The sequence below is a fragment of the Dipteris shenzhenensis genome, chromosome 1 (assembly GCF_047967505.1).
Source record: "Dipteris shenzhenensis isolate YYH24624 ecotype China chromosome 1, Dip_SZ_1.0, whole genome shotgun sequence".
In the NCBI taxonomy this organism is placed as follows: Eukaryota; Viridiplantae; Streptophyta; class Polypodiopsida; order Gleicheniales; family Dipteridaceae; genus Dipteris; species Dipteris shenzhenensis.
In genome coordinates, this window is record NC_141596.1 from 5,893,183 (window position 1) to 5,907,991 (window position 14,809).

A 14,809-nucleotide genomic window follows, 5' to 3' on the forward strand; every position below is an offset into this window, starting at 1 on the left:
TCTCAATGCAAGTAAAATACTTAGCATGATTTGAACTATAGGGGATGATAGGATACTCTTGGCAATGCAAACAAAGATAAAGATAATGGGAAGGGGCAACAAATATCTTTGTGCTTGAGGCCCAAATGCATTTATGAGATTTACCTCCCCTAGACCAATTCTCTCCTATCTATGTTATGAGCTGAACCAATCTTGGTTCAATTCCAAATGTTATGTAGCTACAAGCATTGATGAATTCCTCTTATTTCTCCATTGATCACTAATTCTATTTTTGGTGATGGTGCTCTCAAGCAATGGTGAGGATAGACTCAAAAGAAAAAAGTTTTCCTTATTCCCAAATACATATTATAAACTCATCATGTCAAGAGTTTTTTTGTTCATCCCGTGTGGTGGCTTGGCAAATGAGGGAGATGGGGAATGCTTCCATGGGTGCTCCATGGCATGCAATTGAGTTAAGGCCCCATAGCTATCAATGTGAATGAAGTTATATAGGGAGGCTTATGCTTGGGACCCTAACATCTATTCAAAAGTATTATACTTCGCTACTTTTGTTGCAGGGCTTAGTGTGGCTATCATATTTAATAGAATCTCAAGAAGGTGAGACATGAATAATATTGGATCAAGTTTGACCATATATTTTTGCACCTGAAAATCGAGTGCACCAATGAAGGAAGAGACGTAGTGAAGGTGAAAATCAATCAAAGAGGATGGATTTACAATGTGGATGCAATGGCAGATTGTCATGTAGGGGATAAGCTCTTTGGAAATTTCGAGAGTGTGAACGTACTCCAAAGGTTGTAAATACGAGTCACTTCTCAGAGCGAACACAAACTCATGTGTTCTTCTTGAAAATTGAATGAATGAAACATGTAACCTGTAAAATTTTCTTATCTTCCAGAACAAAAACTGTCCCGTTGGTTTCTACTGAACAAAAAATCTCCTCTGATGTGCTATGAGCTTCCTTATGCTCTTTTCCATATAGAATTTTTTTGGGTAGATTCTCCACATGCTACTGCTCGCAGCACTTTTGCTGCTCTGTTGTCTCTCTCAGTAATAAAATGATGGGCGATCCCCCTCTATTCTCTTTGTCCAGACCGAGTACCATACTCATGCACAAGGCTTGAAAACAATGACTTCTGGTCATTCAACAAATTTGCTGGGCTGTCGAATTCCTTCACTCTCCCTGTGTGCACATACATTCAGCTAGTCAAAAATCTTGAAAAGAATTCTGTGGAAAATCGTCAGCAATTGCAAAATATACGGGTCTGTGGTCACACCTGCTTCCATGACAAGAACCCTGTCAGAGTCCATCACTGTTGGGATCCTGTGGGCGATACTAACGACGGTAGAGTCTCGGAATTCTTCACGAACGAGTGTTTGTATCACAGCATCTGTCTGCGAGTCGACTGATGCAGTAGCTTCGTCCAGAAAAAGCACTCTGCTGTGCTTAAGGAGAGCACGCACGAAGCAGAGCAGCTGTCTCTGACCCACGCTCCAGTTTCCTCCGTATTCTGCTACTGTTATGAGAAGCCGGATGTTAGGATGCAATAATCCGTGTGAAGTTAAAAAAGCTCGATTCATTTGAGCTAACTCATTGCAGCAATAGCATGTCAGGCAAATACCTAGAGCATCCAACTTTTCAGGCTTTTCTCGAACAATGTGGTCAAGTTGACACTTCTCCAGGCCCTGATGACAAAAAAATTTCACCCATTAGCTCGTGAGTGATTATTCTAGCAAGTTACGAATACCATTGTAGGAAAGCAATTTCAAGAATGGAAGAGGGACGTGAATTTGCTTTCAAAGCCCCTCTGTTAGGCAAGTAAATACTGGCAGTTTCCGGACTTGATACACCACCATGTTGTATGTAGTTTTGGTGAGGTTCAGACGCAGGTTGCACGTCATTGGTCATGGCCCGAGCTGGCAGTGCTCCATTCTTCTGGACGTTATCTACCTGCTAAAAAGCCTTCCGTGCAGGTGTGCAGGTCATGATTGTTGACCCAATGGCAAGGTGCTGATACCTTGGGACATTTTCCCACATGGCAGGAGGTCTGAGGCTGTTAGGCTATCGTAATTAAGCTCTTACATTTGAGGTAATGCATGTTCCTGGTGGAGTCTTTGGACTTGACTAGATGCTTTGGCAAATTATGATCTCCATCTAATAAGGGGCTCCTCTAGCCTGCTGCCTATATTGTTGTGAGATAAAACTTTTCTTTTAATGAAGTTGTGTGCTGACATCTCCTTGATTTGAAGCGTGTGCCAGCCCTCACAACCACCTTGTTTGGTTTAGGGTCCTCGCCCTAGACTTCTAAATTCCCACCAAAAATTAAACATGCCATCAGAAAACTGTCAGGCCAGAAGCAGAACTTAGCATTCAGCATGGGAATGGGATCCATGAAGAAGGCAAACGTGTAACTGTGAGAAGTGCAGCGGCACGGAGCAACAATGGAGATAGATAGATAGATAGATAGATATTAACGTCTCTAAAAGGCCAAACGGCCTAGGAGAGAAAGCAGCAAACACTCACAAGAAAACAAGAGAGACTTGCACAGGCTCTCAGGAAAACCTCCTCAACTGCAGGAGAAAACCCTCTACTGATGTGTGAACAACGGTGAGCTGAGATGCCAAACAAGAGAGAGAGGGGGCCCTATTTAGTCACCCCCTGCCCCAAAAAACGGACTGGAGGGGGGGGGTAGGTGGCTGACCACAAGGGCTGACCCCTGTCTGGAGCAGACCGACCAGATGGTCAGCTGTGGGGTCGGCTGTTGGGAGGCCAAAGGGCCCGCAAAACAGGGCACCAACCAGGCGCACAGCCTTGCCCAGGGCCATGAACATGTGGGCCTCCATGGTGAACCCCGTCTGCCTCTCTGGGGCGGGCAAACCCACAACAATGGCCCTGACACTCCCTCACATGGGCGGGCAGACCCACAACCAAGGCCCTCACTCAAGGAGACAGGAGATGAACTTTCAAAGATCTGAGAAAGAGCTAGTGACCGCTCAAAATAAGAAAACAAATCTCAGAAGGCCGAGCCTAACAATGAGGCCACATATGGAAACATTACTTTACAAACAACTCGTCTCGTCAAAAGTTCAAATTGTGTGTTGCCTAAACTAGCCCAGCTAGGCTATTATGTGAAAAGGCAGAAATTCATTACCACCAATTATGCTTGATGACATTTATGATGTCACTTGTAGAAGCTGCCCACCAAGAAGAACTCAATCTATTTTTAATGGGTAATGAGTCAATATGGGTACGCCTGTTGTGATTGCTAAGATTATCCCAAGCCTCGCCACTTTGGTGATAAACAGCTGAAGGCACCTGCCATGGGCGAAAAATAAAATACAGTAGACATAATCACTCGGTGAAAAAGAGGTTGATAGAGGTTCAAAGCTCCAATCTCAGGACAAGTGTACGCTACATCTTTACAGTCCGACTGCCCTGGCCTTTCTGTAGCAAGACAAATAAATCCTACTTGAGCTGTCAAGATCTTGACAATGGAGCTAGAAGAGCCCAACAAGGTAACATAATGATCTCAAATTCCATTTTGATAGAAGCACATTTGAGGGGTGGCTCGAGACCTAGGGCAGAAGATGCCCAGAGAAGAAAGAGAGAGGGGGCTGCCACATGGGCAGCACCTCACAAGAGAAGAAAGCTGCAAAGGACGGAACCTGTGGAAGGAGCAAAAGGCGGGGACAGCAAGCCCTAGATCTGATCTGGCAGGGCGCGATGACATCAACAGTGTACGGTGCAGGACACGTGGCTGGGAAGAGGACCTGGCAGAGGCGCAGATATGGCAGGATGTGCAGGCCCAGATCTGCAGCAGGAACTGTGGCTGTCAGTGGGCAGGAGGCAGGCCTTTTATAGGCTGGATACCTGCCTTGAATGGAGGGCCAAAGGACCCTGAAAGTGTGGGCCAGAAGCCCTGGGGGGGTGTGCCCTTTTAGGGCTGGACCAGCCACAGACTGGTCGGCCAGTCTGTAGCAGGCTGGCCGGTTTTTACCAGCCCCGTTGGGGCCTATATAAAGAGGCCATTTAGCCTCACTCAATTATCACTTGGAACAGCAGAAAAACCCCATCAGAAAGGAGCAGCAGGGATCTTGTCTTGGGCCTCATCACTGGAGGAGAAGAGAGCATACAGTAGCTGCAGACTTAGCTGAGGGTGCTGCCCACCTAGGCTGGTGCAAAGACAGCAAGGTGGAAGGGATCTAGACGGAAAGTCTACTTATGCTCGAGGTGGAGCACACGGGCTCGAGTCTAGAGATAGCCAGCAGATAGGAGAAGTACCTTGTGGTAAGATCAGAGGACCACACCATTGGTGGGACTCTGGATCTGTCTCTTTTGTATTGTGTCCATAGTTGTGGACGGAAATATATATTTTGGTGGTTTCTCTATCTGGTTGGTTCATTGTCTATTGATGAGTCTGCACACCTATTGTGACGCACATTAAGTAAAGAAGTTTGTGATTCCACACCCACACCGCACACTGTGTGAGCTCCCGGGCATTACTATAAGTCTTCCGCTGCGTGTACCCTCTGTTGGGTATTTTCTAACAGAAAGGGGCTAACAGAGTTGTTAGAGAGCAGCAGACCTGAAAGAAGAATGTTAAATGAATGCCAAGGCCCATGAAGAGGACTTGTGCACGACGGCGGCATTGTCCAGTTGAGTTACAGAGAATAACCCACCTCAAAAAAACGAAGTAACCCCCCCTTCAAAAAAAAGCCGAAGCGCACTAAAAAATTCAAGGCGTTTCGAAATGACCAGAACGCTTTGAATCGCACCTTACCTTAAGGTGTGCACTGAATCAACCATGTGCCAGAGGACAGCGTCCGGGAGATGATTTCCAGCATTACAACTTGGCACATCTAGGTAGCCTGTTGTAGCCTGGTTATGGTGGGATACTAGAGACCTGACCTCTGTCCACCCTTGTCAGTATTTGGATATCAGCTACATTTGTGTGCCATTTGGGGAGCCAAATTTCCATCTTCTTATTCAATTCAATAGATGGAACTTTTAAAAAAGTTGGAAGGGTAGGAATTTGTGCAATTGATAGATTTCAATAGCCGAGGAGCAGCCTTTCCGAAACGCCACCCGGCGTATAGGACTCTAGGAAGAGTCCCCAAGGCGTGAACGTTTCTCCAAGGATTGGGCAGGTGTCTTTTACGTTCTCATGGATCGAGGTATCCATTGGTTGTATACCCCTTCCTCCTGGCTGTTGGCACCATTCGACACAATGAGCTAGGCCTTGAAAGGCGGGTTGCAAGGCATCTAGCACTTTTTTATTTCAGCACCTAACAGATTGCTGATTTGTATTTTCTCAAAGCTTCCAATAGACTTCTCGTTTCTTTGTTTTTCTTTTTCCTTTTCTTTTCTTTTTTTTTGGGTTTGTTTAGGGGCAAACCGAATGGAAATAACATCCTCTAAACTTAAGGAATTGGACATCTGTCTCCAGTGTTTATAATCAACCAAAGCATTGCTCTAGAATGGGACCTGATTTGAAATGAGTCTCAGAGCTCATGCAGGAGTTTAATTTAACGATTCGCTACCGAAGAGGGAAGGATAATAAGGTTGCTGATGCGTTGTCTCGCATTATGCACAATATGAGTTTTACGGTATTAGAGAGTGCTCTAATGACCGAGATTAGAGAAACTCAAAAGATGGACGAGTTTGTCCAGAGCTTATGGCCTAAAGCTCATGTGTTTAGACCCGGGAAAAATGAAAAGGATGACCTGGCATCCAGAAAAGGCCAAACTTATGCAAGATATACCATAAGGGATGGTATGCTGAAAAGAAATGACAAGGTAGTAGTACCTAGTCAGAATGATCTCAGGCAGAGAGTCATTCGACAGTGCCATGATAGCCCATGTGCGGGACATCCAGGGGTCGAAAAGACATATGATCTCGTGAAGCGAGATTTCTTTTGGCCAAAGATGAAAAAGCATATTCATGAATATGTGACACGGTGTTTCTCGTGTCAGGTAAGTAAGGCCGAGCAGGTGAAGCCACCCGGACTAAGTAAGGCCGAGCGGGTGAAGCCACCCGGACTTTTACAGCCTTTGGAAATACCACTGAGTAAGTGGGAGAGCATTTCCATGGACTTTATTGTAGGGCTGCCTACGACACAAGGAGGGTATGATTCTATCCTTGTGGCGGTTGATCGTCTAACCAAGATGGCTCACTTCATTCCGACTAGAGAGTCTGTTAGTGCCCCGCAAGTAGTGGATTTGTTTATTAGACATATATTTCATCTGCATGGATTGCCTAGATCCATAGTGTGAAACAGAGATGTCAGATTTACCGGTCATTTTTGAACAGCGGTATTTGAGACACTAATGACCGAGTTGGGAATGAGTAGTGGGGATCATCCTGAGACGGATGGTCAGACGGAGAGAGTCAACCAGACTTTAGAGGATATGCTAAGGGCATATGTGTCATTGAGGCAACATACGTGGGACAAGTGGTTGCCATTGTTAGAGTTTGCCTACAATGATAGAAAACATTCCTCTACCGGGTTCAGTCCATTTGAGCTGAACTATGGTTATAGACCAGCAAATTCAAGTGCCGCGAACTTTGTGGTTCAGATGCGGGAGATGCTAGCACTTGCGAGAGCTAATATCCGCCAGGCTATGGATAGTAGAGCCAAGGTGTATGCAGATGAAAACCGGTCTATAAGAATATTTAAGGAAGGAGAAAAAGTTTTTCTCAGAGTTCCTTCGCACTCGAAGTCATTAACTTCAGGAGAGTGTACTAAGTTATCACCTCGATACTGTGTAGAGAATAGGCAAGGTAGCCTATAAATTAGAATTGCCACAGGGGTGTAAGGTGCACCCGGTTTTTCATGTTTCGTGCTTAAAGAAATTTTTACATACGGGTGACTCACTAATCGAAGGTGTGGTTTTGTTTCAGGAGAGAGAGGATAATGCAAGGCGCAAACCAACAAGAATCCTGGACTGAGGAACAATGCAAATACGAAATCGGAAGATACCCACGGTGTTGGTTGCATGGCATGGTCAACCTCTATCCGAAGCTACCTGGGAATCCGTATACCACTTGCGGAGAGTGTTCCCACACTTTATCATCGAGGACGCTGATGTCTGAAGAGGGAAGGAATGTTACGCTCTAGCCGAGGTAGCATGACCTCGGAAGAATCAGTCGACATTTCCCTTAAAGGATCTATATTTGTAATATATTTGTTTGCGCTTCATGTAAATGATCGGGAGGGAATTAATGTCAAGGTCCTAGGTGAGGGTTGATAGCACCAGACTAGGTGGATCTAAGGCTAAGGGCCTAATGCAAGAAATGTGCCTAGGGGCAAAGGAAATTAAAGCTTCCCAAGTGAGGGGTGAAATGTTGCATTAGGAAGGCCCTATGATGATGACATGTGGCATCTAGATCCATCTAGGGAGATGGGGCTTGTTGAAGCTAGTGAGAGATGAGAATGAGCTTTTACGTATGTTTTTGGAATTCGAATTCTCTGTTAGCTCTCACGTTTTCAGCAAGATTGGCTGGGTGGAACAAATTCGGTGCTTCTCCTGTGATTTGTCTGTAGGAGAGAAGTAGTGTGTGACACATCTAGCTCCTAAATTTGGGCCACCAGCAACCCATCAATCCAAATCAGGCTTCCACCAAGGGGGCTGCCTATATAGGGATCAGTGAATCAAGAAGTCCTCAATGAGGAGAAATCTGATGATAGGAGACTGATGAGGAGAAAAGCCTTTCCACGGGCAAAGAGAACTGATGTAAGACTTCTTTAGATTGAGTCAAATCCATATATATATATACCTTTGTAAGACTAGAATATGTCCAATCATACAAATTTAGATCATACATATCCATGACCACAAGCTTGATGAATATGGCTTTGCTTCCTACTTCAGGCAGTAGAATACTAGTCTTCTTTTTTAAATCAAAAAATCAAAGAAACCTCAACTTTCCCTAAATTCCATCACTACCAGGGAGGAAAGTGTTTTACAACAGTTTGCAAACATTAACGTGTGGTGTGCTGTGAAGTCAAAGATCATCCTATGTGTCTTGAGAGATACTTAACACCCAAGCTTCTTATGACTTACCTAATAAGACCACTGTGATGAGGATATTAAACAGTATAGCTCTTCAGCCAAGAAGCCAATACTTTGACCCCTGCATTTACTCTCAAAGGTGTAACTATGGAACCACCCTGCTTCCGTTATCTTATCAGCTCTCCAGTTTGTGAGTGGATGGAGCAATCTTAAAGCTATCTAATATGGCCCCATGAGCTCCCCTTTATGATAGCAGGCGGCTTCTCCTTCCTACAGTACATGCATGAATGTGCAATTGAGACCACATCCTCTGCCTATATAGTTTGCATCCTTGGCATCATCGTTTTCATGCATTCAAGTACTGTTATATCTCTAAGCTGTTCATCATCGTAGATAAACTATATAATGGAATAAACCCTTCATTTGTCCTGAGACTGGTCGTTTATTGTTTCTTTGTTGTTTGTTGTTAACTCAAATATCAGTGATTGCGCAAGGTAGCTTTTTCATTAGGGATCCCAACATTATGGTCTTTTTATCCTGCGTTGTTCTTTCCTCCACCCTCTATTATGGGCTTAATCAGTTGTCGACCAATAATGTACTCGCGACTTCTCTAGAAAAATCTTGTCAAATCTCCTCTTGATGTGAAAGTATTGAGGCACTTCCTGAAGATAAGCTGCTCTATTTCCATCTCCTGTTGTCACACAATGGGCAACCCTGCTTCTCTCAAAGAACATTGCCCCATATCGAGAGAGAGCACAAAATCCAAAAGGCCGTTTAAGGCCAAAGACGTCCCAGAAAAGAATCTTGTTTTGAGTTTCTTTTGTTGCAGTCAAATATTTTCTAGAAAGTAAATTTCCAACCTACATAAAATCTAAAACTAAAAGCACATAATATGATAGAAACAGTAGATGTGTTCATCAATTCAGTGGTTTGGAACACACATCCCTAGGACCTATGGCATAAACAAGCAAAATGAACACAATTACAAGTTTATGAACAAGTTTTCCTAGCAAGGCCTCCATATTAATTTTAAACACTACTAAATTTGTGAGGTTTTGGACGTTGCAGTCAAATGTTGTGTAGCCAGGACAGAGTTGATTTCTGTATCTTTCACTTGGTAAGACTGCCTAAAGGGTGCTTGGGGGGGAGGAGGGATGTTGGATTGTGGGGGAAGGAGAAGAGGGCCACAGGAAAGAGAAAAGGAGGGACGCGGCACGCGGGGGGGGGGGGGGGGGGGGAGACACTTATTAAAGTCACAGTGCAAAGTTAAAATTCAAAACCAAGTCAAAAACTTTACCCTCCAGATATCTTCATCTGAGTAATAACCAAAAGGATCTAGATTCATTCTGATGGTTCCTTCAAAGAGAACTGGTTCTTGTGGAATTATGCCAAGTCTAGACCGCAAATCGTGAAGTCCCACGGTCGCAATGTCAACATTATCGATCAGAATTTGACCACCAACAGGTTCCACTAGCCTGAAAACAGCCAATAGAAGAGTGGATTTCCCACTCCCAGTTCTGCCAACAACGCCAACTTTCTGTCCACCTTCTATTGTAAAGTTCACACCTTTCAAAACCAAAGGTGTGCTTGGTCGATAGCGTAGCTGCCAATCAATATACATTTTACATTTAGTGTGAAGCAATATGGTTCTGACTGCATTTAGTGTGAAGCAATATACAGAAAACAGCAAGGGAGAACTCATAGCATGAATGGTGAAAAGAAGTTAAAAGCATGCCTTTAGTCTTGTCGATATTATTTTTCCAATCGTGGGCCATTTAGGTGATGGCATACAATCTTTAATAACAAGAGCTGCTTCACTTTGTATGTTTGTAAACTGCCGAATACGCTCTACTGAAACCATTCTATTCTCCACAGTGCATGACAACCATACTGTCCAATAAAGGCCAGCATTGAGCCCCAAGCCATATGATAAAGCTAGTCCGACAAGTCCTGCATATTTACGAATGAAGCCAAGATATTCAAAGTTAAACCTATGTTTTTTTAAAAAGAAAAGACATCATGCCATGTATATGGCTATGTTTGTCTGTTTTAAGGCGTTAATCCTCTCTCTGTGTGTGTAGTGAAGGGGGAAGGGACAGATTTGGAGATGGGGAGAGAATAACAGAAGGAAGGAAGGAAGAAGTAGAAGTAGAAGTAGAGTCTATTAACGTCCTCGGGGGGCCAAAAATGACCCATGGGACCCGTCTCAATACAATGTAAAATAGAGTCTCCTCAAGGAGAGGGGTCAGGAGTCTGAGTTCCTGACGCCAGGTAAAAAGACGAGTGGCAAAAGATCCCAATGCAGCCGGAGAGGCAATAGAGAGAACTGATGTCAATTGAGCGAAGTCCTCCAGTATCTGCTGGTAGTCCTCCCTGATATGTGCATATCTGGGACACTGTAGAGCCACATGTGCCTCCATCTCAATTGTCTGCATGTCACAAAGGGTACAGACTCTAGCATGTCTGGGCTGATGCATCCAAGCTCCCTTCTCAATTGCAAATGTATGAGATCTGGTACAAAACCTGGCTATGTTTTTGCGATATAGAAGGGGGATAGGTGTGCTAATATAAGGCTGAGCATGAGTCTCTATGGACATGTATGTAGACCAACATGTGGGATTTATGTTGTCTTGGTAATATTCCAGCTTTACCCTCTTTTCACTTGTCAGCCAGTGAGTTTGCAAAGTACTCAGTAAAGACAGTTGAAACTCTTGCATGGTGACCTTTTCAGGCGGCATGGTCAAATATGCTTCCGCATTCCATGCTTTATGAGGCAACCTATCAGGTTGCATTTGCTGCACCTCTATTAGGTATTGCATAACTCTGATTAGTGCATGAAATTCAATCGGCCTCCTTCCCGTTTCCAACAGAAGTACTGAGTATGGAGTAGTGGGTTTGACACCAAGGTGTCGCCGTAAGAAAGCCTTTTGCATTTTCTCAATATCATTCCATGTAGAGGCTGAAATACTGCCTCCCCATACTTCCACTCCATATAATACTGTTTGTACTACATATGCATCAAACAATACATTTCGAATTTTCCAGTTCCTAGTGTCAGTGTGTCTGCAGTCATTCTCAAACTGGTAGTACTTCCCCTAGCCAGTGATCCTTCTGTGTATACATTGCCACCATCTGTGATCTGCCGGGATATCAACCCCTAAGTATTTGAAGGTGCTGACATACTCAATAATCTGTCCATCAAAGGTGATCTCAGGGGAAAAGAGAGAGGAAGAGAGAGAAGGATGAGGGGATAGAGAGATAGAGAGAGGGAAGAGAGAGAGTGTGAGCGTAGGTAGCAGGAAGAGGAAGGAGGGAGAGTGGATAGGATTAGATGTCACATCAAAAAGTACATAGTAGGGGGTGGATGGAGACTTATATAGTCCCTCCACATATTCCACCTAAGGGGCCTCTAATTTGGCCTCTTTTTCCCCTTCATTACAACCATCCCTTCCCATAGAATTTTGCCCTCAAAATTTCATATGCGGGCTGTTAAATAGGTGCAGCAAACAGCAAATAATAGTCAGTCCGGTAGGAGATAGGGGTTGTCCTGGACAATGCTCTCTGGCTGCCATGAATTCTCATCCTCAGGGAGTCCCTGTCATTTGATAAGATACTCAGTGTAGACTTTGTTTCGGAGTATGTGATCCCTCAAACCCATGATGCGCTCCGGAACATAGAGTATGTGGCCCTCCTCATCCATAGGCGGTAGCTCAGGAAGGACTTGGACATGCTGTCCGACATGTGGCTTCAACAAGGACACATGGAAAACATTATGAATCCTGGAGGTCCTGGGTAGCTCCAACTCATATGCCACCTCGCCAACTTTGCGGATAATCCTGTAGGGACCGTAATACCTATGAGCAAGCTTCGTGTTGGTGTTACCCTTCAGCAAGGCATAACGGTTCTTATGGAGGCGTAAGTGGACATAATGCCCTTCTTCAAAAGACAGATACCTCCTGCGTTCATCCGCATACTTCTTTTGCTTGGCTTGGGCATCCTGCATATTCTTTTTAGCCAATTGCAGAAGGGCATCCATACTCTCCAAGTCATTTCTTGCTTGCTCATTTTTCACAGCCATGTCTGCAACTAAAGATGGCATACCCACCGTGCATCCATACATAGCCTCGAACGGCGGGCTCATGCCAATAGAGATGTGCTTGGTACTGTTGTAACAAAATTCAGCAAGTGCCAACCACTTATCCCAAGACTTCTGTGTGTCATGATAGAAATGCCTCAAATACTCCTCCAGCCATTTGTTCACCCTTTCTGACTGTCCATCGGTCTCAAGGTGGTAAGCAGTGCTAGGTGTAAGAGAAGTACCCACTACTATAAATAATTCCTGCCAAAAGTGACCCATAAATTTTGCATCTTTGTCGCTGACAATCTCCTGAGGGAAACCATGATGCTTAAAAACATGCTCAATGAACTGCTAAGGAACCTGTGATGCTGAATAACGGGTCTTAGTGGGTATGAAATGGGCCTGCTTTGTCATTCTGTCAACCACCACAAGAATGCTATCCCATCCCCGCTCTGTGGAAGGCAACCCTGTGATGAAATCCATAGCAATGTGAGTCCATTTGCCTTCTGGAATAGGTAATGGCTGCAAGAGACCCGCGGGTAACCGGCGATCCACTTTGTTTTGCTGGTAGGGCAAACATTCACTGACAAATTTAACTACATGCCACCACAAGCCATCCCAGATAAAGCTCTGTTTGACCTTTTCATATGTCTTAGTAATACCCGCATGTCTTGCCATAGGAGATGAGTGCATTTCCTGTAAGACCAGCAGTCGGTACTTTGAATCTGGCACCACATAAATTCTTTCCTTACACCACAACAACCCATTATGCAGCTTAAATTCAGCATGCCCCTGGCTTGATGGCCTCTGTAACTCCACAAATATGGGAGCTGCCTTAGAATCCTGCATGTGTTCCTCCTGAATACCATGAATCCACTCCTTGTAGATGGTAGAAATGGCAGACAAACTGCAAACCTACATGCGGGATAAGACCAGCAGTCGGTACTTTGAATCTGGCACCACATAAATTCTTTCCTTACACCACAACAACCCATTATGCAGCTTAAATTCAGCATGCCCCTGGCTTGATGGCCTCTGTAACTCCACAAATATGGGAGCTGCCTTAGAATCCTGCATGTGTTCCTCCTGAATACCATGAATCCACTCCTTGTAGATGGTAGAAATGGCAGACAAACTGCAAACCTACATGCGGGATAAGGCATCTGCAACCACGTTCTCTTTCCCCTTCCTGTACTCGATATCGAAATCATAAGACCGAACCTTTTTGCTTCATTGACAAGTTGGGCTGCGTAAGGAAATACCTACGTGTCCTATGATCTGTCAACCTTGATTTTGCTACCGTACAGGTAGTGGTGCCATTTTTCGAAAGCATGGAGGATAGCCAACATTTCCTGATCATACACATGATAATCTAGTTCCTTGGCATCCAATTTCCTGCTTTCAAAAGCAATTACCCCGTGTTCCTGTCTTAACACAGACCCTAATCCTTTGCCACTGGCATCTGCCTCCACAATGAAACTACGTGAAAAATCAGGGCATACCAACACAGGAGCATGAGTGAGGGCGAATTTCAGGTCTTCAAAGCAGTGCTGTGCATCTGTAGACCACATAAAAGAATCCTTCTTCAAAAGGTCTGTCAGAGGGACTGCCCTCTTGGCAAACTTGCAAACAAAGCACCAGTAGAAGGAAGCAAGACCTAGAAATCCCCTCAACTAAGTAGGGTTGCGTGGCTGCGGCCAATCCTCAATGCATTTCACCTTTCAGGATCCACTCGAATGCCATCCTTGCTCACAATGTGACCAAGATACTCAACCTCTTGTGCCATAAAAGTGCATTTGCTAGCTTTAGCATAAAGCTGATGCTTTCCAGCACTTGCTTGACATGTCTGATGTGCTCCTGCTTATCCTTGCTATAAATGAGGATGTCATCAAAAAATACCAGCACATATTTGAAAAGGAGAGGCTGCAAAATCTTGTTCATGAGTGCCTGGAAGGTAGCTGGTGCATTGGTCAATCCAAAAGGCATCACCTTAAACTCATACAGTCCCCTCTTTGTGCGAAAGGCTGTCTTGTGCTCATCCCCAGCTTTCATTCTAATCAGATGATAGCCGGACCTCAAATCAATCTTAGTGAAAAATTGAGCACCCTTGAGTTCATCCAACAGGTCATCTATTCTGGGGATTGGAAACCTGTTTTTGATGGTGACCTTATTCAAGTCTCTGTAGTCAATGCACATACGGTAAAAACCATCCTTCTTTTTCACCAAGAGCACAGGGGATGCAAAAGGAGAAGTGCTATCAATGATGAAACTCTTTTAAAGTAAGTCCCTCACTTGAGTTGCCACTTCTTCCCGTTCTACCTTAGAGAGTCGGTATGGGGCCTAATTGATTGGCTTACTGCCAGGTTCCAGGACTATGGCATGATCTACATCTCTTCTCCGAGGCAACTGTGATGGCAAATCAGCAAACACATCTGCAAACTCTGAGAGCAATCTCTGCATATCACAATCATCAACACGGGGAGTGCCACCCTCTTTAGTTACTGACACATTTAATGCATATATGACACTGCCTCTCTAGAGCTCTCTGGCCAACTGCCTTGCTGAAATGACTTGCAATTTATGAGCTGCAATACCATGCAATGTAACTGATCCACCCCTGTGGACAAAGCTAAGTGTTAAGGCATTGAAATCCATGCTGATTTTGCCCAATGATTGCAACCAATCACAACCCAAGACAACATCTATTGGGCCCATGTC

At 44.5% G+C, this 14,809-nt stretch overlaps 1 protein-coding gene across 1 annotated transcript in view; it reads right to left on the minus strand.

Annotated features, from left to right (window-relative positions):
* Positions 1 to 594: 594 nt before the first annotated feature.
* Positions 595 to 14,809, minus strand: part of LOC147905291 (ABC transporter C family member 4-like) — a 49,875-nt gene continuing 35,660 nt past the window's right edge. The window contains exons 7-11 of the mRNA XM_087398139.1: positions 9,749 to 9,963; positions 9,311 to 9,616; positions 1,623 to 1,686; positions 1,278 to 1,517; positions 595 to 1,183 (exon numbers count right to left, since the gene is read on the minus strand). Coding sequence (XP_087254265.1) covers positions 1,077 to 1,183; positions 1,278 to 1,517; positions 1,623 to 1,686; positions 9,311 to 9,616; positions 9,749 to 9,963 — 932 coding nt within the window. The 3' untranslated portion in view covers positions 595 to 1,076. The remainder of the gene's footprint in view (positions 1,184 to 1,277; positions 1,518 to 1,622; positions 1,687 to 9,310; positions 9,617 to 9,748; positions 9,964 to 14,809) is intronic.